The 23137-nt window shown below is 46.1% G+C and overlaps 1 protein-coding gene across 5 annotated transcripts; it reads right to left on the minus strand.

Moving 5' to 3' along the window:
* Positions 1-1955: 1955 nt before the first annotated feature.
* LOC115087545 (probable N-acetyltransferase camello) lies at positions 1956-22802 on the minus strand. Of its 5 annotated transcripts, none has more exons than XM_029594926.1 (2): positions 22571-22802; positions 1956-3340 (listed from the first exon to the last, which is right to left on the minus strand). In XM_029594926.1, exon 2 carries the CDS (start codon positions 3315-3317, stop codon positions 2652-2654), a length of 666 nt encoding a protein of 221 aa, XP_029450786.1. In that variant the 5' UTR covers positions 3318-3340; positions 22571-22802; the 3' UTR covers positions 1956-2651. The 5 variants fall into 5 exon arrangements, with proteins under 5 accessions (XP_029450786.1, XP_029450761.1, XP_029450754.1 ...); XM_029594901.1 differs by lacking the exon at positions 22571-22802 and adding an exon at positions 12264-12501; XM_029594894.1 differs by lacking the exon at positions 22571-22802 and adding an exon at positions 11906-12137.
* Between the last annotated feature and the right edge of the window lie 335 nt (positions 22803-23137).

Consider the following 23137-nt stretch of genomic DNA (forward strand, 5'->3'; position numbering starts at 1 on the left):
GCACATTTAAAACTAATCAGAGAAAGTTCTTTTTTACTCAATGCACAATTAAACTCTGGAATTTGTTGCCAGAGGATGTGGTTAGTGCAGTTAGTATAGCTGTGTTTAAAAAAGGATTGGATAAGTTCTTGGAGGAGAAGTCCATTACCTGCTATTAAGTTCACTTAGAGAATAGCCACTGCCATTACCAATGGTAACATGGGATATACTTAGTTTTTGGGTACTTGCCAGGTTCCTATGGCCTGGATTGGCCACTGTTGGAAACAGGATGCTGGGCTTGATGGACCCTTGGTCTGACCCAGTATGGCATTTTCTTATGTTCTTATGCTCCAGGAACTCCAAGCATCATCAAGGTCTGAGAAAAAATCATAGTGGAGAATTCATCTCTATGAAAGAACCATCACCTAGTTCTATACTGCTCCAATCCGGGGGGGGTGACCATCCTCAAGAGAGGTAGGAGCGGCGTAATCCTCCAAGCTAACATGAGCTCTATCCAAAGGACCTGCTGTTGCTCTAGGGCCACTTTGGCGCTGAAAAAAGCAGAAGCATCCAGACCAACAGGCATCTGAGGAGTACTTACTCAGGCACCCTCCCCTGCTAAGGAACAGTCAGGGGAGGGCCAAGGTCAGGCGCCCCACCTGAGATGTCTTCAACCAGACCACAGCCGGCTGAGAAGAACCAGACTTGACCAAAAATAGAGGAAGACGAAGCACTATGAGCCTCCAAACAGCACTGGTACAAAGCAGCGGGCACTCCAGGAGGAGATGCCAGAAAAGAACAGGCAGTGCAAAGATAAGGCGCTTAGACTTGTGAGGCACAGGTGCTATTATGGCCGACAAAGTGCCGAGGGGCGGCCGGAAGCGTGCGTCTAGCTGCCGCTTGTTTTTTTTTTTTTGTTATACAGGGTGGCCCATGGAAAAAGTAGCCTGCCTCCAATGCACTGGTATTGGAGGTGGGCTACTTTTCCATGGGCCACCCTGTATATGCGCTCAACTGGGCGCCCAAAATTGTCAACTTATGCGCGCACACCTAGGTACTCAGCCAGGCTACAAAAATGAAAGCGCACAAAAAACGTAAGTGCACAGTGCCACTTGTGTGCTGACATAAGCGCGCCTACCACACGACACACAGCGAAAAGCCTCGGAGCAGGGCCTAGCCTACAGAGGCTGCTCAACCTGTCAAGCTGCCCATGTCCCTCGACCTCCCACGAAGCAGGGCGAATGTCAGAATGGCATGCCGAGCTTGGAGACCGGGCAGGAAAAGGAAGCCTTGCACAGTAAAACATCCCCGATAAGTCTCTGTATATATCTTCTTCCTTTTTTTTTTTGTTGTAAAACTTACCGGAGCTCAACTGTACCTGACTGAGCAGAGAGAGTCTCCGGCTGCGGGGGGAGAGGGCAATTGTCGTCACTGCTGCGCTCAGCTTCCTGCACTCACTGCCTTTCAGCCGCTCAAACAGCTAAATCCACGATGGCAAAACCAGCTAGCAGACCAAGGCACACCTCTGAGAGACCACAGAAATTATCTCAGGAATTCTCAAGTGGGGGAGGGACCTTTAGGTATCACTGCAGGAGAGCAGAGCTTTCTTTTCCTTAAATTTAGGTTTCAAATTTCTCCTTCCAAAAAACTTGAAGCAATCCCCCAGGGAGATGAACGTCCACCATCTGCTGGAGACAGAGAATACTGGCAGACTGGGGTCATTGCAGTGTATATACACTGTGACCTTAGCTTGCTCTGTTTCCATCTGCTGGCAGGGGAGCATAAACCCACTGGACCTGAGTCCATCTGTTTGCATGCTAGGAAAAGGAGTTTTTAATCATGCCTTCAAATTTTAAGTATTTTTACAATCACTGAAACTCATAAGAAAGGGGATTAGAAAACCATTTCAATGAGAATAGGAGTTTACAACAGATACCTTTGGGTGCTTTCTGCTACAGCCAACAAAAGGACATACTGAAGCTGAAAAAAAGGACATTTTAATTCTTAAAACCACAAAAAGCATTGGGAAAGTTAGTTACAGTAAGCTGTGTACAAGCTATCAGTAAAAACATGTTTATTTCTTTATATAACAATGAAAAACAATATAGTGCAGACCATGGAATAGGTGCAGATAGCAGTAGGAGTTTATGGATAATTTACAGATGACTGTAGTCAATCTATGTTCAGTACTTATATAAAGACAAAGAAGTTCATGGGGGTGCCTGCAGGATGCCCATAGATTTCCCAAGAGAACTGGTAGGTTATGAATGGAAAAAGATTGATAACATTTATCAGCTTAACTACTCTCTTAAGTGCACTACTGAAAATTTTGCCCTTAACTGCACATTTGTTGAGTATTTTCCAGCAGGTACAAACCCCCCTTGATTTTCAATCACAAGATAAATGCTTGACATACCATAGTGAAGCTGCTAATTCTTAAAGGTGTTATCTATACCCATGAAAAAACTATATCTAGCAAAACCATAAATAGGAAAATGCAAACAGCATAAATCACTTGGCACACACTGCAACTACACACGCAATATTAGAGATTCAACTAGTTAAAAAATTTGTAATGGTGGATGAAATCTTGATTTCAACTCTGCTGCCAAGGAGGAGCTGTGCATGGCATATTATGACAATTTTTACAATTTTATTTTATTTACATGAGTTCAGGCTGGGATATCATATCTGTAATGAAATATAGTAAAGTTTGTTAGCATTGCAAAATACGATGGCAGTCTAAATTCATGGAGCTTTCTAAATCCCAAACTCTCATACAGCTTTTGAGCCGCGAACTGCACTTGGGAGGTTTGCAAGATCACCGCGCTACAGCCCCGTTGCCGAGCAAAGCTCAGGACTGTCCTACACAAAACTTTGGCGATGCCTCGCTTGCGGTGGCACTTCCCCACTGACATGCGTTTCAGCTCTATCTTGGGCTGTTCGTCAGGATTTCTGAGATACTGGGCACCCACCATGCCCACGACGTCTCCGCCAGACTCTGCCACCCAGAAACAGGAGCCGTCACCACCCAGGTAGGACTTACTTATGTCCAAAAGGTCTTCTCTCAAACACTGCTGTATGAACTGCTGGAACTCAGCATTCAAAAAATGCCAACCTACAGCTAAAAGAAGAGCAACCGCCAAGATGCAGAAGAGAAAGGATTTGGAACATATAAGCAGTATGAGGAATACACACAAGAGCAGCAAATATATTCTAGGATTGTTCAGAAGAAACCAAAATGTGGTTGGAACATGTTCCATCATCCCATCTGCGAACATGGCCCGCACTGCTTCATAGTCAGTATCTTTATATTGTCGAATGTTGAAATCACTCATGATCACTTCTTGGATCTTGTTTTCTAAAAACAAAATTACATATTTCTGCATTAAATTAACTCAATATACTGAAAAGCAGAACGTGGCGGGCAGGTCATCTACACCCATATAAAGAAAATAAAATTCAGACAGAAGGTACTCTTATAGCACTAAAAATGATGTACTCTCTTTCAAAAACTCTAAATCTTACATGAATTGAAATCTTTCTGTTTCCAGTGTGGGGTGAAGTGCTGGGAGTCTCTAAATAAATATGCCTGGTTATAAAAGGTATGCATTAATGTGCTTAACAAGGAGAAGTGGTATAAGCCCCAAACTGACTTCTTAAAAATAATATCCTTTAAAACTTTACTAAGACTTTTACTGTCCCTTCCCCCTACCATGAGTTTCAAAGATATTTCAATATCTCCCTTTAAAAAAAAAAAAAAAAGTTCACCTCCTTGGTTCTTGGCCCCATTACCCCCTTTGAGTCCTCCAGCTCCTCTCTGCTAGTGTAACCGTAGCATTAGGAAAAGAAAAAGCAAAACTGTCAGCCAGAATTAAAGACATGACAACAGAGTAGTTTATCATATGCACTGACCTTACCGTGTTACGATTACCCAGGAGCCAGTACAAAAGATAAAGACGGGGACCCAATGCAATAAAGTCTAATGTGCATGTAAAAGCCATTTTGCACATGTTAAAAATAGGAAAATTGGTTCTTAACCTGCTAATTTTCGTTCCTGTAGTACCACAGATCAGTCCAGACTCCTGAGTGTTCCCTCCCATCCAGCAGATGGAGACAGAAAAAGTTTTACTGACATTACCACTTAACATGAGGTGCAACCTGCAGTCCCTCAGTATTGAACTGTACCCAAGCCAAATGAATAAAAACAGCCAATGCTGTAACCAAACTTTGAGGCCGATGCAATAAGGGACGTTTGGCTTAGTGTGACGGTGAGCGCATGGTTGAAGGCACATTTTTCGAGCGCAGAGGGAACACATATGCAATATCTGGTTTTACGTGTCCATAATGCATGCGGAAAATCAGCGTGCAGGGAATAGCGCCAATGGGATGCAAATCTTATTTAAATGCACTGATTAGGTATTAGAACCCGATGCAGTAACATGCGCCGAAATTTTGTACGTCTTTAATGAGTTTTTTTGTGTTCAAAATTTTGTGCCTGCTTTACACTGGCATTATTGTGCTGGTGGTTTCTAAGGGTTTCCCTTTGTTTCTCTAATGGATACTGATTATTTCCTTGTCGTGTTGACCCTTTTCTTGCGTCTGCGAGGAAGAATTAGGGCAACTTTACGGGCAATAGCAAATAACCCTGCCAACAACAGAAGACTGGAGGACCATGCAGACCGTGCAGAGCAGGCACAGGTTAGGAAATGACCCTTTCCTTTTAAATTTTCATTGAAATCTATTGAATTCACGTCCAATTTTTGGGCCAATAGGAATCCCTGGGGTTGAACGTCGGTGACATTGATGTTTTACAGTTGTATGTTTATTAATTTTGCGTCTTTAAATAACCCTACAGTCCTTTAGTTCCGGGTTTGTTTGCAACGTGTTCTTTTGTATCCCGCCAGCCACACAGCTGTGATAAGCTGAGGATGTGGTTAGTCTTTAGAAAAACACCTGATGGATGCTTGTAGCTCGGAGATATGACGGGCCGAACAGACTGCCACCAGGAAGGCTGTCTTCAATGTTAATAGTCGGAGAAACAGGCCGCGAAGATGTCTGAAGGAAGCTCCTGCTAAGAAATCTAGGACCAGGTTGAGGTTCCAAAGAGGCACCGGCCACTTTAGGGGTGGTCGGATCTGCTTGATTCCTTTCAGAAAGCGGGAGACATCCGGGTGAGAGGCCATGCTGCCGCTCTCGCTCTTGGTTCTATAGCATGATAATGCGGCCACCTGTACCTTGATGGAGTTGAGAGACAATCCCTTCTGTAGACCGATCTGCAGGAATTCCAAAATCACAGGAATTTTGATTGAGCGTGGAACGATGTCGCGGTCCTCACACCAGGCTTCGAATACTCTCCAAATCCTTATGTATGTTAGGGATGTGGAGAACTTGCGTGCTTGGAGTAGGGTGTCAATTACTGCCCCCGAATATCCGCTCTTCCTCAGGCGAGTCCTCTCAATGGCCAGCCCGTAAGAGAGAATCAAGCTGGATCCTCGTGGAGGATCTGTCCCTGTTGAAGCAGGTCTGTGTGTGGAGGTAGCGGGAGGGGGCTCTCTGTCAGCAGCCTTCGCATGTCTGCGTACCACGGTCTTCTTGGCTAGTCTGTGGCCACTAGAAGTACTGGTCCCCTGTGGTGTTCTATCTTGTGGATGACTGCGCCCAATAGGGGCCACGGCGGGAAGGCGTATAACAGAGTCTCTGTGGCCAGGTCTGTACCAGGGTATCGATTCCCTGGGACTGGGGTTCCCGCCTGTGGCTGAAGAAGCTGGGCACTTGGGCGTTGGATCGGTTTGCCAGGTGGTCCATGGTTGGTATGCCCCAACGGTTTACTATCAATTGGAATGCTGTGGTCGACAGCCTCCATTCTCTGGGTCTAGACTTTCTCTGCTGAGGAAATCCACAGCGACGTTGTGTTTCCCCGTGATGTGGACGGCCGAGATCTCTTGAAGGTTCGCTTCCGCCCATGACATTAGGGGGTCTATTTCCAGAGACATCTGTTGGCTTCTGGTTCCTCCCTGACAGTTGATGTAGGTCACTGTTGTGGCATTGTCTGACATTACTCTGACTGACTTGTCTCGGAGACTGTGACCGAACCGTAGGCAGGCTAGTCTGACTGTCCGGGCCGCTAGGCGATTGATGTTCCACCCCGACTCTTTTTTTGTTCCATCGCCCCTGGGCGGTTAGCTCCTGGCAGTGTGCTCCCCATCCTCGTAGGCTGGCGTCCGTGGTGAGCAGGATCCAGGATGGTGAGGATAGTCTCACTCCCTGGCTCAGATGGGCTTCTTATAGCCACCATCATAGCTGGGTCCGAACTTTGTCCGGGAGCTGAAGACGTACGGTGTAGTTCTGGGACAGCGGATTCCATCGTGATAGTACTGAGCGTTGTAGTGGTCTCATGTGAGCTCTTGCCCATGGCACTACTTCCAGTGTGGATGCCATGAGGCCGAGGACCTGTAGGTAGTCCCATGCTGTGGGGCGAAGCTCGTTCAACAGGGTTCGCAACTGGGTCATCAATTTCGATCTCCTTGTCTGTGTCAGGATGACCTTGTCTTGTTTGGTGTCGAACCGGACTCCCAAGTATTCTAGAGATTGGGAGGGCTGCAGACAGCTCTCCAGCAGAGTTTTGACTCTGTTGGTCGCCTGGTGGCTTTCCTCTGGGGATTTCGCCCTGATCAGCCAATCGTCTAGATAAGGGTGTACGAGGATTCCTTCCTTCCTCAGTGTTGCTGCCACTATCACCATGATCTTGGTGAATGCCCGGGGTGCTGTGGCTAACCCAAATGGTAGTGCCTGGAACTGGTAGTGACGGTCCAGGATCGTGAAGCGTAGGAAACGCTGATGCTCTTGATGGATCGGAATGTGTAAGTAGGCTTCCGACAGGTCCAGGGATGTAAGGAACTCTCCCGGTTGTATCGCCCTTATTACCGAGCGTAGGGTTTCCATGCGGAAGCGAGGAATCTTCAGGTGGTAGTTGACCGACTTGAGGTCCAGGATGGGCCCCGAACGTTCCTTCTTTCTTGGGAACAATAAAATAGATGGGATAATGCCCAGTATTTATTTGTTGTGTGGGTACCGGTGTTATAGCCTCTAAGGTAGCAATCTGGTCAGTGTAGCTTCCACTGCCATCCTCTTGGTAGGGTCGTGGCAGGGGGATTCCACAAACTTGTCCGGAGGGAGATGGTGGAAATCCAGGTAATATCCCTCTCGAATGATGGCTAGGACCCACGTGTCCGAAGTTATCCCGACCCATCTTCGGTAGAATAGGGCAAGTCTGCCACCTATGGCTTCTTCCTTTGGACGGGTCGGCTGATTTTCATTGTGAGGTGCGGCTGGGACCTGGGCCCGAGCTGGCTCCCCTTTTGTTGTGCTTGTTCCGAAAGGACTGGTTCCAGCCTGCGGGTTGGGCCGCTTGATATGTGCTTCTGTATGGGTTGAAGCGCTGTGATCCTCTGCCCCTGGAAGTTTGGGGGAAGGATCGCTGGTTTCTTTTATTCCTGTCCTCCAGTAGCCGCGGCAGTGGAGATTCGCCCAATTTATTGGCTAGTTTCTCTAGTTTGCTTCCGAACAGGAGGGTTCCTTTGAAGGGCATCCTTGTGAATCTCGTTTTGGAAGATGCGTCGGCCGACCAGCTTCGGAGCCAGCGTTGTCTTCTGGCAGCCACGGCTGATGACACTCCTCTAGCTGCTGTGCGTACCAGATCAGAAGTGGCATCCATGAGGAATGATACTGCTGGTTCCAGGGCTTCCCCAGGAGTGTTGTTCCTGGTCTGTGATAAGCAGGCGCGTGTCACCACGGCACAGCAGGCCGCATTCTGTAGAGACATAGCGGAGACGTCAAAGGACTGTTTGAGGATGGATTCCAGATGTCTGTCTTGAGCATCCTTGAGTGCTGCTCCTCCCTCCAGTGGGATAGTAGTGCGCTTTGAAACCACGCAGACCATGGCATCCACTTTCGGTCATGCCAGGAGATCTTTGGCAGCTGGGTCCAGAGGGTACATGGCTGTCAGAGCACGCCCCCCTTTGAACGAAGTCTCCGGGGTATCCCATTCCAGGTCAATTAGCTGCTGGACGGCTTGTAACAGTGGGAAATGACGGGAGGTCTGATGGAGTCCCTCTAGTAGGGGATTCATCTTAGGTTCCCCCGAGGCACTTGTGACCGGGATAGCAAGCTCTTTCAAGCTGTGTGTGACCAGGTCTGGAAGCTCATCCTTGGTGAAGAAGCGTCTCATGGTTCGGTGGGGCTCTGTCCCTGGAGGGAGTTCCCCTTCCTCCAGAGGTTCTGAATCCTCATATGAGTTGTCCGTGTCCCCGAAGGTGGGGCATCTGGGCAGTGGAATCACTTCCCTGGGCATAGAGGGTCCCGGGATGTTGAAGTCCTCTAGTGGAGCTTGTGGCCGTATTATCGGAGGCTCCGGTTGCATGTGGACGAATGTATGTAGACCTTTGAAGAACTCCACCCAGGAGATAGATGCTGGGTCTAAATTAAGATGTGCCATGTCCCTGGGGAGACCCGTTTGAGGGAGGGTCCTGCTGGGAGATGCTAGGTCCGGCGTACCATTTGAGTGGTTGGAACCTGGCACCGCTGAAGAGGGCCATGGGCTTGATCCCCTAAGGCCTCCTTGCACTGTATACACAGGGCTGTGGCCTCCTCATGCTGTGCAGCTCTAAGTGGAATGCTGGGCAAAGGCCCTGAGCCTTGAGTTTCTTTTCCGGTGGTGCCATGGCTTGTGCGAGTAAAATACAGTTATGGGCTCTGGTGCATCGAAGTTGTGCGCATAGGTTTGGTGCACACTCAGGGAGATGTGAGCGCTGTTGTACGCACAGATCGAAGTTATGCGCCTGGCACAGTAAGCGCGTGGCTATGCGCGTCACCTGTGCGCACGGTACTTGGGCGCGTGACGTTGTGGCGCACAAGGTATTTTTGCGCACAGCTCGCCTCTGTGTGTACAGATCGGGGCAGCGAACAGATCAAACTGGTGACAGCGACCACGTGGGCAATATGGCGACCACCTCGGAGGGTGTCCACGTGAGGACCCTTGGCTCTAACCGGGGTCTAGCCCTGCTAGGGCAGATGAACCCGGTGGCACTGGTCCCGGCTGGCGACCTGTGCAACTCCTCGAGCTTCTGAGACCGGAGACTTTTAAATAGATTTCTACCTTACCTTGTCTCGGCGCTTCCCGGTCTCGTTCCGGGCGGTCTCGGCTGCTGGGGGGGAGAAAGAGGGAAAATACCTTCACCGCCACACTTGAAGTTGCACCCGCTGCCTCTCAGCCTCACCCAATGTCGGGGGCTAGGTCCCCGCCGAGGGTCGGCCGCCGGACTGAGGCTTACCTTCGAGGGATCGTGGAAATCATCTCGGGAATACTCAACTGGGGGAGGGACCCAATGGGTGTCACTGCAGGAGAGCAGGACTTGTCTGTAGAGGTAAGATTTCTTCTTATTTTGGTTTTCTTTGGTAAAATTACTCTAACGCTGTGCGAGCGTTTATAGGGGTCAGGAACCTTTTTGGCTGAGAGAGCCATGAACGCCACATATTTTAAAATGTAATTCCATGAGAGCCATACAATATGTTTAAAACTAAATACAAGTAAATGTGTGCATTTTATGTAAGATCACACTTTTAAAGTACAATAAGTCTCTGAAAATATTACACCAGGCCTTAAGACACCAATACATCTCCTATTAGGAAAACGGACCAAGTCAGGCTGCTATAGAGTCCTACACAGAAACTACACGCCAGCAGAAAACCTCACCTGAATCACGTGCTGACCCTCACCTAACATAGAATAAAGAGACCAAAACGCATAACTAGAAGCATGCAGAAAAAACTGAATTGGAAACTGCAACAAGCCAGAGTCTCTGTATGCAGTGTAACAAAGGAAAAAGAAACATCACCCATCCTTATAAAACAAATCAAGAAATATAAAATCATCAGCAGTAAAACTGCACTAACAAAAAGAACATATTTCGAAACATCTGATGAGTGGAATATCCAATAATTAAAAATGCATATAAAAAATTTCCAGATACCAACAAAATATTTCAAAATAGCAGACACAAAGACCCAGTAATGAAAAATAATAAGGATACAAAAAATGTTTTGCTCTGCATACCTGGGAACGTTTGATATCCAGGTGTCCTGAGATTGTTCTGAATTAGCAGGAGGAGGGGTGGTTTGCTTGGAACTTTCTCCTCTCTCAGTCACATACCAGCGCTCTCTCACACTGGCTCTCAATTTCACACCTATACACACATGCTCTCAGTCACTCACATATACACATGCTTTTTCTCTCTCACTTATATAGGCTCTTAATTACACATTTACACACATGCTGTCTATCTTTTCACGCTTACACACACACACAGGCTTTCAATCACATAAATACATGCTGTCTTTTTCTCTCACACACAGACTCTCATTCACATGCTTACAAACATGTCCTCTCTTTCTCTCATTTACACACAGGCTCTCAATCACATACTCACATGCTCCATCACCTAAACCAGCTCTCAATCACACACAGACACACATGCTCTCTCTTACTTATACACCCAGGCTCTTACTCATACATACACATGATCTCTCTCACACACAAAGGATCTCAATCATACACACATACTCTTTCACACAAACAGGTTTTCAATCACAAACTTACACATACAGGTTCCCAATCGTAAACTTACATTCATGCTCTCTCTCTCACAGGCAGGCTCTCAATCACAGACATACTCTCTTTCACATATACAGGCTCTCAATCATTCACATACATGCAATCTCTCACTCACACACACAGGATCTCAAACACACATGCTTGCTCGCTCATTCACTCTCTCTCTCCCCCACCCCGGGAACTCGCAGCGGCAGCAGCCTCCTCCCAACGCTAACCTCCTTCATTTTCAGCCCTCGCGGAGGAGGAGTCCCATCGGCCGCGGTTGAAGCTCTTCTTTATTTTCCTCTGAGCCGCGCTGCACAGTCTTCTTTTCGTCGGACCGACGCTGACCACACTAGCGTGGTCTCTTCTTCCCGCGCACGCACCTGATGCTCACCACTTCCTCTTCCGGGCCGCGGGGGGAGGAAAGAAGAGAGCATGCCGGTGCCGCCGACTCCAGCTATTCTGCAGCGTTCCGCCCGGGCTGACAGCATTTTAAGCCTGGGCGGAGGAGGACCGGGGAGCAGCTGGGTCAGCGGGGGACTGGAAAGTGTGGCGACACACTGATTTAGATTTGTCTGCGAGCCAGATGCAGCCATCAAAAGAGCCATATCTGGCTTGCGAGCCATGGGTTCCCGACCCCTGCCTTAACTGCTACGGAATCGGAAAATACTGAAGAGCTGCACTTGCTGCAGGGGTATATGTACTAGGGCTGACTTCAGATTGAAATCTGATCCATGTCCAACTGCTATCAGGAGCACACTATACCCATTGGTCCTGAGTCCATCTGCTACACGCTAGGAAATGTACTTTCTGTATCCTGTATTTTACTGTCATTACTTTATAAACGATTTTATGCTTTTTCTTCTGTTTTAATCATTCAGAGATTCATACCCAAAAAGTGTTTGTCCGAGTAACTTGAGTTATCCAGACAAATGCCAAGGTTTACATTTCTGGACCCTCTTCTAACTAGATACATTTTAATGAGTAAGTCATTACATGAATGAAATGTATCTGAATAAGTTGGAGATGTTTAGAGATGTAGTTAAACTAGCTGAATAACTTTTTTTATTCAGTTAGGTGCTATGCCAGACATAATGCATACAGATTTTTTTTTGACAACTTTGAACATAATCAATATTCAAATACAGCCAATTAGGTTTAACATTTCTCCGGGTAACATTATTTACATAGCTTTAGCTGAGTATATTCAGAAGGAGACTTACCTATCTCAGTATCTGTGAAAACTTATACAGCAAACATAAACCAGATTACCTTGTCCTTTCGTAGATACACTGAACATGGACCTCTCTATCCTTAAAACTGTCTGAATCTGGCAGCAAAGATTCTTCTGCTCACCTCAGCAGTTTGCAAATCTGATCCCGGATGCGGGGACTTGGAGGCCAGTTATCAACAAAAGGTCTTAGAGCTACAGACTTTTTCCTGCATCAGTGTAACTAAACTATTTCTAGGATCCCAGCTTGCACCAGCTCTCTGCCCCGCCTTTTCTCTTTCCCAGCTACAGAGGGAGGGGCGTCGCCAAACCCAGCCCCGAGAAAATGTCGCCGCTGATAACATAACAACTTGCAAGGCTGCGCGCCTGGAGAGGTTTATCCATAAACACGACGGTTACCTTGCACTTCTCGAGGCATGCAACCGTTGCATGGCCCAGAGGCCGCTTTCAGCTGCTTTAATACTCGCGGTCTTCTTGCAGGGGTTTAGGGATGCGGACCCAAGCCTCTCTCACCCTGTGGTGGGTCCTCGCAGGCCTCCTGCGCTTTGTTTGGTTTCGTAGCCCCTCTCCTACGGCGCGTCTCCTGCTGTGCCTCGTCTGCTTATTCTTGCCTCGTTTTACCCTACACTGGAAAGTCAGCGCCGCGACTCTAACACCATTCACTAGTTGCTTTTAAGGTGGACTGCTGAGATCTGCCACTAAAGGTGGAGGGATGCCTCCTTATTCCCCACCCGGCTCAAAACCATTTGCGCGTGCCAAGGAAAATACCCCTTAAACAGGTGGCCCAGGCCATGGGGCACCTTACAGAAGTGGTAGTTATCAATGATATACACGACAACTATAATCGGGCCTGGACAGAGGCATAGGCAACCACTTCTGGCACCAAATTATGAAAAGGCGCCGCGCCGGGAGCATTGGCGCTGCCTCCCAGCTGCATACCTGAAGTGGCTCCATCCCTGTCCCGCGGCAAATAGAAAGAACAAAATCAGCGTGGGTCCTGCAGCGGTCTGTTTCATGCTCAAGGAGGGAGTTCAGTCCCCTCGCTGAATTTATTTTTTCATCTTGCCGCTGCCATGGGATGGGAACAATGCCGCTTTAGGTAAGTAGCGGGGAGGGAGTGGGCTGGGACGAGACCCCCCACCCTCCATCTCAGGGGAGGAAGGAGGTGCCCACCACCATACCCCCCCCCCCCTCTTATGCTGCCTATGGGCATCCAAAATGTGAATATGGCCCTGCTTATAATATATTTGGATTTTTAGCCCACTTTTTCCAAATAATGCTTAAGGCAGTTTACAGCATTATTCATATTTGAATACATTAAATCCTTGTTCCAGAGAATTTACAATCTAAATGGGTACCTGAGGCAAGGGCAGATAAAATGACACAAGGGGTGTCAGTGGGGGGGAGGTGGGATTTGAACCCTGGCTTTCAGCCCACTGCTCTAACCACTAGGCTTCAGAAATGGGTGGGCTACACTGGTCATGGCACAACCAGCTTTCTGTACACCAGTATCTGTGTGAGGGAATCAGCACTGTTTATAATACTTGTCCAGCTGTTGGAGCCCCACAGATCTGATGTTATTTTGTTAGTACCTGCTACCACACAGAAAGCAGTACAGAGGCCCATGTGGTACTGGATGGAGCTGCAGCTGCCTCGTATTGCATCTGCTTCCAGGCTAAAGTGAAAGATCTGCCTCATTCTTCCCTTCCCCATCACTTCTGCTGGTTTGAAGGTCAGAGTTGCCTGCTGCCCATAGGGGATCCTGCATTGGACGTTTCTCTAATGGTTAGGAGCCAGGAGGGTGTCAAGGCAATGCTAGGAAGTGAAGGCGGAGAGAAATGGGTTAAGGAGATGTTAGGCAGAGGATAGTGGGGAAAAGGAAGTTATGGAGATGTTAAAAACAGTGGGAGAGTGAGAGGGGGTCGGGGGGGGGGGGCAGAGATGGGGGACACAGGGTGTCAGGGGCATGGTGGTTAGGGAAGTGGGAAGCGACAGGATCCCAAGTAAAGAGAGGGTGAGGCGGGTTGGTTTGTTTGCCACCCCCTCCAACCAAAATGGTATTCTGCTGCTTCTGCGGCGACTCCTTCTCCAATAAGGGCAAAACACAGTTTATGTCAGGAAGTTAAATACATGTGGGTGCTGGCAAGATATAAAGCTATTTTGCACAGATCCATGGACTATATACACATGGCCACAGTATTCCTATTAGCTATATTTGTAAGCATTACTTTTTCACAGGGGAAAGCTAGTTGAAACATAAAAAAAAAGACATAGTAACATAGTAATGACAGCAGAAAAGAACCAAATGGTCCATCCAATCTGCCCAGCAAGATGTGCAGGTTATCCCCCCTCCCCATATTTCTCTTAAGGGTAGCAACTGCCGCTCTGTGCAGTTATCCCTAAGCCTTATGATAACCCATAAAAATGTATTGCTAGCAACATATTTTCTGGGTGATGAGCCTTCTTGAAAATTCAGACTGTGCTGCTTGTTATGCTATTCTCATGGACTTGGCCTTAGAAGTAGTCCTTTGCTTTCTCCCTTATGTCTGCGTATCAGTGCCCCAGACTGTAAATGTCAGGGCCCGTGTTGGTTGTCATCTGAATCCAATTTCTCTTCCACCCTTCCACCGCCATTAAAGCAGAGAGCGATGTTGCTGTTGCATCAAAAGCATCAAGGCTTATTGGTTAAGGATAGTAATCCCATGCCTTCTGTTAAGGGTAGAAACTGCTCTTCCTTGCAGGTTACCCCCATGCTTATTAGTTCCCCAGACCATAAAGGTTGGGGCCCTCATTGGTGGTTGGTCCCCTTTTCGTTGTGCCGTTGGTGTGGAGAACAATGGTGCAGTTGCATCAAAAGCATCAAGGTTTATTTGTTGAGGGTAGTAACCGCCATACCAGCAGGTTACCCCCATATACCCTTTTCTTCATTTCCATCTTCTGGCCTTTAGGGATCCACAGTATTTATCCCATGCCCCTTTGAATTCTTTGACTGTTTTCATCCTCACTATCTGTGCTGGAAGGGCATTCCAGTAGGGATGTGCATTCGTTTGCGACGAAATAAGAAATATAGACAAAATTTCCTATTTCGTGGCGTTTCGGGGGGGGGGGGGGGGTGCTGAAACTATAGGAAAACCCACAAAATTTCGTGTGGTTTTCTTATCGTTTTTTGGGGTGGAGAAAGGGCACATAAACCCTCCCCCCAAACCCACCCCAACCCTTCAAATTTAATTAAGTGCAACCCCCACCTTCCCGATGCCCCAAGACTTGCCCGACACCCCCCCCCCCCCCCCCAAGACTTACCGAAAGTCCCTAGTGGTCCAGCGGGGTCCCAGGAGCGATCTCCCCCTCTCGGGCCATCGGCTGCCACTAATCAAAATGGCGCCGATGGCCCTTTGCCCTTACCATGTGACAGGGGCTATCAGTGCCATTGGCCGGCCCCTGTCAGATGGTAGGAGCAATGGATGGCACACGCCATTTTTTAAGATGGCGCCGGACGTCCATTGCTCCTGCCATGTGACAAAGGCTGGCCAATGGCACTGATAGCCCCTGTCACATGGTAAGGGCAAAGGGCCATCGGCGCCATTTTGTTTACTGGCAGCTGACGGCCCGAGAGGGGGAGATTGCTCCTGGGACCCCGCTGGACCACTAGGGACTTTCGGTAAGTCTTGGGGGGGGGGGGTGTCGGGCAAGTCTTGGGGCATCGGGAAGGTGGGGGTTGCACTTAATTAAATTTGAAGGGTTGGGGTGGGTTTGGGTTGGTTTTATTGCTCTCAGGACCCCCGCTGGACCATCAGGTACTTTAGGCAAGTTTGGGGGGGGGGGGGGTCGGGAGGGTGGGGGTTGTAATTAATTAAATCTGAAGGGTTGGGTGGGGTTTGTTTTTTTTTTTGGTTCTAGACAGCCGAAAAAAACAGCCCAACCCGCGGGAAACAAAATTTCCCGCAGCGGGCCAATAACGAACTCCGAACCAAAAGATTCAGCTGAATCACAGTGTTACATTCAAGGCATCCACCAACCTCTCTGTGAAGAAATATTTCCTGACATTAGTCCCTAGTCTTCCCCCATGGAGTTTCATTTTGTGACCCCTTGTTCTACTGATTTCTTTCCAAAGGAAAAGATTTGAAGCTCATGCATCCTTAAAACCTTTCAGGTATCTGAATGAGGTACATCCCAGGATACTACGGGACTCAAGAGATGTATCATATCTCCCCTGCATTCCCTCTCTTTTTCAGGGTATACGTACTTAGATAAGAACATAACATGCCATACTGGGTCAGACCAAGGGTCCATCAAGCCCAGCATCCTGTTTCCAACAGTGGCCAATCCAGGCCATAAGAACCTGGCAAGTACCCCAAAACTAAGTCTATTCTATGTTACCGTTGCTAGTAATAGCAGTGGCTATTTTCTAAGTCAACTTAATTAATAGCAGGTAATGGACTTCTCCTCCAAGAACCTATCCAATCCTTTTTTAAACCCAGCTACACTAACTGCACTAACCACATCCTCTGGCAACAAATTCCAGAGTTTAATTGTGCATTGAGTAAAAATGAACTTTCTCCGATTAGTTTTAAATGTGCCACATGCTCACTTCATGGGGTGCCCCCTAGTCTTTCTATTATCCGAAAGAGTAAACCGATTCACATCTACCCGTTTTAGACCTCTCATGATTTTAAACACCTCTATCATATCCCCCCTCAGCCGTCTCTTCTCCAAGCTGAAAAGTCCTAACCTCTTTAGTCTTTCCTCATAGGGGAGCTGTTCCATCCCCGTTATCATTTTCGTCGCCCTTCTCTGTACCTTCTCCATCGCAATTATATCTTTTTTGAGATGCGGCGACCAGAATTGTACACAGTATTCAAGGTGCGGTATCACCATGGAGTGATACAGAGGCATTATGACATTTTCCGTTTTATTCACCATTCCCTTTCTAATAATTCCCAACATTCTGTTTGCTTTTTTGACTGTTGCAGCACACTGAACCGACGATTTCAATGTGTTATCCACTATGATGCCTAGATCTCTTTCTTGGGTTGTAGCACCTAATATGGAACCTAACTGTGTAACTATAGCATGGGTTATTTTTCCCTCTATGCATCACCTTGCACTTATCCACGTTAAATTTCATCTGCCATTTTGATGCCCAATTTTCCAGTCTCACAAGGTCTTCCTGCAATTTATCATAATCTGCTTGTGATTCAACTACTCTGAACAATTTTGTATCATCTGCAAATTTGATTATCTCACTCATCGTATTTCTTTCTAGATCATTTATAAATATATTGAAAAGTAAGGGTCCCACTGCCTACTCGCTTCCACTGAGAAAATTGTCCATTTAATCCTACTCTCTGTTTCCTGTCTTTTAGCCAGTTTGCAATCCACGAAAGGACATTGCCACCTATCCCATGACTTTTTACTTTTCCTAGAAGCCTCTCATGAGGAACTTTGTCAAACGCCTTTTGAAAATCCAAGTATACTACATTTACCGGTTCACCTTTATCCACATGTTTATTAACTCCTTCAAAAAAGTGAAGCAGATTTATGAGGCAAGACTTGCCCTGGGTAAAGCCATGCTGACTTTGTTCCATTAAACCATGTCTTTCTATATGTTCTGTGATTTTGATGTTTAGAACACTTTCCACTATTTTTCCTGGCACTGAAGTCAGGCTAACTGGTCTGTAGTTTCCCGGAACGCCCCTGGAGCCCTTTTTAAATATTGGGGTTACATTAGCTATCCTCCAGTCTTCAGGTACAATGGATGATTTTAATGATAGGTTACAAATTTTTACTAATAGGTCTGAAATTTCATTTTTTAGTTCCTTCAGAACTCTGAGGTGTACGCCATCCGGTCCAGGTGATTTACTACTCTTCAGTTTGTCAATCAGGTCTACCACAGCTTCTCCTTTAAGTCTTCCAATACTGACCTCCCACCATTTTGGTCATCCTTCTCTGAACTGCCTCCATCCTCTCTCTATCCTTTTTGAGATATGGGCTCCAGAATTGAACACAGTACTCCAGGTGAGGCCTCACCAAGGACCTGTACAAGGCATTATCACCCCTCCTCCCTTTTTCTTTTTTAATTGGTTATTCCTCTTTCTATGCAGCCCAGCATTCTTCTGCCCTTAGCTGTTCCCTTGTCACATTGCTTCATCATCTTCAGATTGCCAGAGACTATAACCCCAAGTTACCTCTTTTAGTCCGTGCCCATCAGTCTTTCACCCACTATCACGTACAGCTCTTTTGGATTATGGCATCCCAGATGCATGACTTTACTCTTCTTGGCACTGAATCCCAGCTGCCAAACCTTTGGCCATTCTTCAAACTTTCTTAAATCTCTTTTCATTCTCTCTATTCTTTCAGGCATGACCTCTCTGTTGCAGATCTTAGTATCATCTGCAAATGGACAAACTTTACCTTTTATCCCTTCCACAGTGTCGCTTACAAAGATATTGAAACAGAGCCAGACCTAAAACTGATCCTTATGTCACTTCACTTAACACCGTTCTTTCTTCAGAGTAGGTTCCATTTACCATTACATGCTATCGCCTGTCTGTCAACCAATTTATAATCTTCTCCACCATATTGGTGCTCACTCCTAAGCTACTCATTTTATTCACAAGCTACCTATGCAGGAAAGTATCAAAAGCTTTGCTAAAATCTAAGTAAATCACATTTAGTGCTCTTCCTTGATCCAATTCTCTAGTCACCCAATCAAAAAAAAATCAATCAGATTTGTCTGACAGGTCTTTGCCCTGGTGGATCCATGCTGCCTTGGGTCCAGCAATTTACTGGATTGTAGATAGTTCATTATCCTTTCTTTCAACAGGGTCTCCATTAATTTTCCCACCACAGAAGTGAGGCTAACCGCCCTGTAGTATCCAGCCTCTTCTCTACCAATTGTGAGAAGCAGGACCACAACCGTTCTTCTCCAGTCTCACGGCACCACTCCTGTTTCCAGGGATCTATTGAACAGGTCTTTCAGTGGACCGGACATCTCTTGAGTCCTGTAGTATCCTAGGATGTACCTCATTCAGCCCATTGCCTTTCCACTTTCAGTTTTCCTAGCTCTTCTCATTAAGGATGTGCATTTGTTTCATACGTTTCATACATTTCATATTACATGCTTGTATAGGAAACGTATGAAACATATGAAACGAATGCACATCCCTACTTCTCATACATTCTCTTCTGTAAAAGGAGTTGTGTCTACCCCATTTCCATCTACGGTCTTGTCAACCAGCAACAGACCTACCAGCAACGGTCCTTCTCCAGGGTCTTCTTTAGTGAATACTTACTTGAAATATTTGTTTAATATTTCTGCCTGTGAGGGAGTGTATAGAACACGCCCTCTGATTACCTTAAGGAGTGGCACAGATGTCTCACCCGGTCCTCCTTGAGATCCACAGGGAATCCTGGGTGAAGGGAGGAGCTCTTCACCAGAGTATAAAACCTCAAGGCCTAGAAGGGTTAAGTGGGCCCCAGGGAATAGAGACCCACTGTATGAGAAGACCTGCTATGTTTAAGGTTTGAAAGTAACTATAAGTTAAAGACCTGCTTTATTTAGGAGTGGGACTTGCCTGAAGTCAAGGTGAGCTGTCTGCATTGTTTGTTTTGCTTTGCACTATGCTGTTATTTGTGAGAGACCTGAACTCCAAGGCGAGCTGCCAGTTTCATTTGTTTTGCTGTGCATTTTCCTCAATTTCACTGTAAATAAACTGCACTTAAGGATCAGCCAGAGTCTGCCTCCTTTTTCCTCTGGCAGTTTCCAAGCCGCTACCACTCAAATTACCACATATGATGGGAAAAGTGGGATTTCTTGCCCAAGAGGGAGGCACTGACAAGAGCCCACAGCTGCAGCAAGAGATGATGATGATTTTGAAAAAAAAAACCCTGCAGAGTTTTATTTTCTTTTTCTCTGAGACCTCCCAGTTTCACTCCCCCAGCTTTGCACAACAGGACAAGGAGGCTATCCCCGCTTAAATAATGAGTAAGGGCCGGATAGGCTAGCAGGTTTTTTTTCCCCCCCCCCGCTTTCTTATTCCTGGAGAAGTACATAACTTGGAGGCAGCTCAGTAAGCAGGGAATATAGAGGAGGTGATCCAGATCCTTGCTACCAGCCACCAATTATAAAATGCCCTGCAAACACAAATTACTTAGCAGGCATAGAGGAGAGGTGATGCAGCAGTATATGGTTCTAATGCAGATAGCCCAAGCTGTGCAAACGTGTACGTGGGTGGGTGAGAACATATTGTGTGTATGGGTGAAAAAGCATGTGTTTATGGGTAGGTAAGAGAGAATGTGTATGTGGGTGAGAGAGCACGTGTATGTGGGTGAGGGAGCACGTGTATGTGGGTGAGAGAGCACGTGTATGTGGGTGAGGGAGAACGTGTATGTGGGTGAGAGAGAACGTGTATGTGGGTGAGAGAGCACGTGTATGTGGGTGAGAGAGCACGTGTATGTGGGTGAGGGAGCACATGTATGTGGGTGAGAGAGCACGTGTATGTGGGTGAGAGAGCACGTGTATGTGGGTGAGGGAGAACGTGTATGTGGGTGAGGGAGCACGTGTATGTGGGTGAGAGAGCACGTGTATGTGGGTGAGAGAGAATGTGTATGTGGGTGAGAGAGCATGTGTATGTGGGTGAGGGAGAACGTGTATGTGGGTGAGAGAGCACGTGTATGTGGGTGAGGGAGAACGTGTATGTGGGTGAGAGAGCATGTGTATGTGGGTTAGGGAGAACGTGTATGTGGGTTTGGGTGAGAGATAAAAAGTACATGTGAGGGTAACAACCTCCCCCCCCCCCCTTCTTCTCTGTTTTCTAATCCATGACAATCTCAGGGCATCTTGAAATCAAATGTTGCCAGGTATGGAGAGCGGGGAATTAAAAAAAAAATCTTTACTAGTTTTAATTTTTGAGTATTATTTGATGTGTCTGTTTTGAAATATTTCATGGGGATTTGGAACATTTTTCTATGAGTTTTAACTATTTGATGTTATCCTATTTGTTAACTGTTTTGAATTATTTTTTTTGGTATGGTTGCTGCTTTGGTCCTCTCACTGCAGGATATACATGCCATTGTAACTGCCACCTGCCCCCGCTCACAGACTTCTAAGGGGGACCCCATCCCGACCCCCAGCTCCAGCAAGCACCAGTAATTTCACCCTGTTTATAAAAAGTTTGCCCACCCCTGGGTTAAAAGACAGAAAACAGGGAGTAGGGCTAAACGGTCAATTTTCTCACTTGAGAAGGGTGAACAATGGAGTGCCCCAGGGATCTGTAGTAGGACAGCTGGTTTTAACATATTTATAAAATTACCTAAACTTGGGATCAAGTGAGGTGATCTAATTTGCTGATGATACAAAATTATTCAAAGTTGTTAAATCACAAAATAATTGTGAGAAATTGCAAATGGCAGATTACATTTAATGTAAATAAGTGCAAAGTGATGCAAGGAGGAAAGAGCAACCTAAATTATAGCCACACAATGCAAGGTTTCACATTGGGAGTCACCACCCAGGAAAAGGGTTTCGGCATCATCGTAGATAATGTTGAAATCCTCTACTCAGTGTGCAACAGCGGCCAAGAAAGCAAAATAAATAAATAAATAGAAAATGCTAGGATTTATTAGGAAAGAAATGCAGAAAAAAAACACAGAAAATATCATAACTGCCTCTGTATTACTCCATGGTGCCACCGCACTTTAAGGACTGTGTGCAGATCTGGTCACTGCATTTCAAAAAAGATATAGCAGAATTAGAAAAGGTACAAAGAAGTGCAACCAAAATGATAAAGGGGATACAACGATTCCCCTATGAGGAAAGGATAAAGAGGTTAGGAATTATCAGTTTGGAGAACAGACAGCTGAGGGGAGATATAATAACGGTCTATAAAATCAAGTGGAACAGGTAAGCATGAATTATTTGTTTACTCTTTCAAAAAGTACAAAGACTAGAGGACATTCAATGAACTTACAAGGTGATACATTTAAGACAAATCGGAGAAAATACTTTTTTACTCAATGCATAATTAAATTCTGGAATTCGTTGCCAGAGGATCTGGTGAAAGCTGTTAGTGTAGCTGGATTTAAAAAAGGTTTGGAGAACATAGTAACAGTAATTATGGCAGAAAAAGACCAAAATTATCCATCTAGTCTGCCCAATAAGCTTCCCAAAGTAGTACAGTATCTGCCACTCCGTGCAGGTTATCCCCAAGCTTTTTTTTTATTTATTCCCATCCTCTAGCCTGGAAGTTCCTGAAAGAAAAGCCCATAAACCATTATTAAGGTGGACTTGGGGAAATCATAGAAACATAGAAACATAGAAATGACGGCAGAAGAAGACCAACCGGTCCATCCAGTCTGCCCAGCAAGCTTCACACATTTGTTCTCATACTTAACTGTTTCTCTTGGCTCTTAGTAATCCATTGCTTATCCTTTAGATAAGTAGCATGAACTCTATCAACCTTTTAGAATCCTATCAGATATTTTTGACCTGGATTGGCCATTGTTAGAAACAGGATATTGAGCTTGATGGACTTTGATTGACCCACTATGGCATGTTTTATATACATGAGTATATTGGACCAAGCAAGAAATACTTTCTTTCATTTGGCTAATGGGGAAAAAAAAGAATTACAAATAATGATCCTACCAGCAACTAAAACCAACCCTAAAACATCAGATTTATACAAAACACTGAAACTAAAACTCACCAGAAATCTCCAAGCAGTGAAAGTGGCTGGCTGCAGAAAAAAACAAACGAGCACAATGAACTTCCTTGGTGGGACAAACTGAAAATCCGTTTCCCTTCTCTTTTTTTAAGTAAATTGCACAGAAAATACAATATTCACAATTTTAAATGCTGCCTAGATGCTAATAAAACTTCAGTGAAAATTCTGAAAGCATTCCGCAAGCATTAAGTATGCCAATACCTGCGACACTGTGATTATCTGGCTGCCTAACCAGTGACCTTTGTGCATGCTGCACGCAATAGCTAACTGCATCTTTCTCCCTCCCCTTGCTTATCTCTCTTTCCGATTCAGATAACTTTATTGGTATGTCAGTTTTTACATGTGTTGCCAAAGTAATACTCATTCTCTCCCAGCCCCTCCTCCTCACCTATTTTTGCTCTCTCCTCCCCCTTGTTCTCACCTCATTACTTATTCTTGCTCCCTCCCCTTGCTCTTCTCTCACTCCCCCAATCCAAAACTCATAAGAGAATAAGACGTGCCATACTGAGTCAGACAAAGGTCCATCAAGCTCATCATCCTGTGGCCAAT

The sequence above is a fragment of the Rhinatrema bivittatum genome, chromosome 1 (assembly GCF_901001135.1).
Source record: "Rhinatrema bivittatum chromosome 1, aRhiBiv1.1, whole genome shotgun sequence".
Lineage (NCBI taxonomy): Eukaryota > Metazoa > Chordata > Amphibia > Gymnophiona > Rhinatrematidae > Rhinatrema > Rhinatrema bivittatum.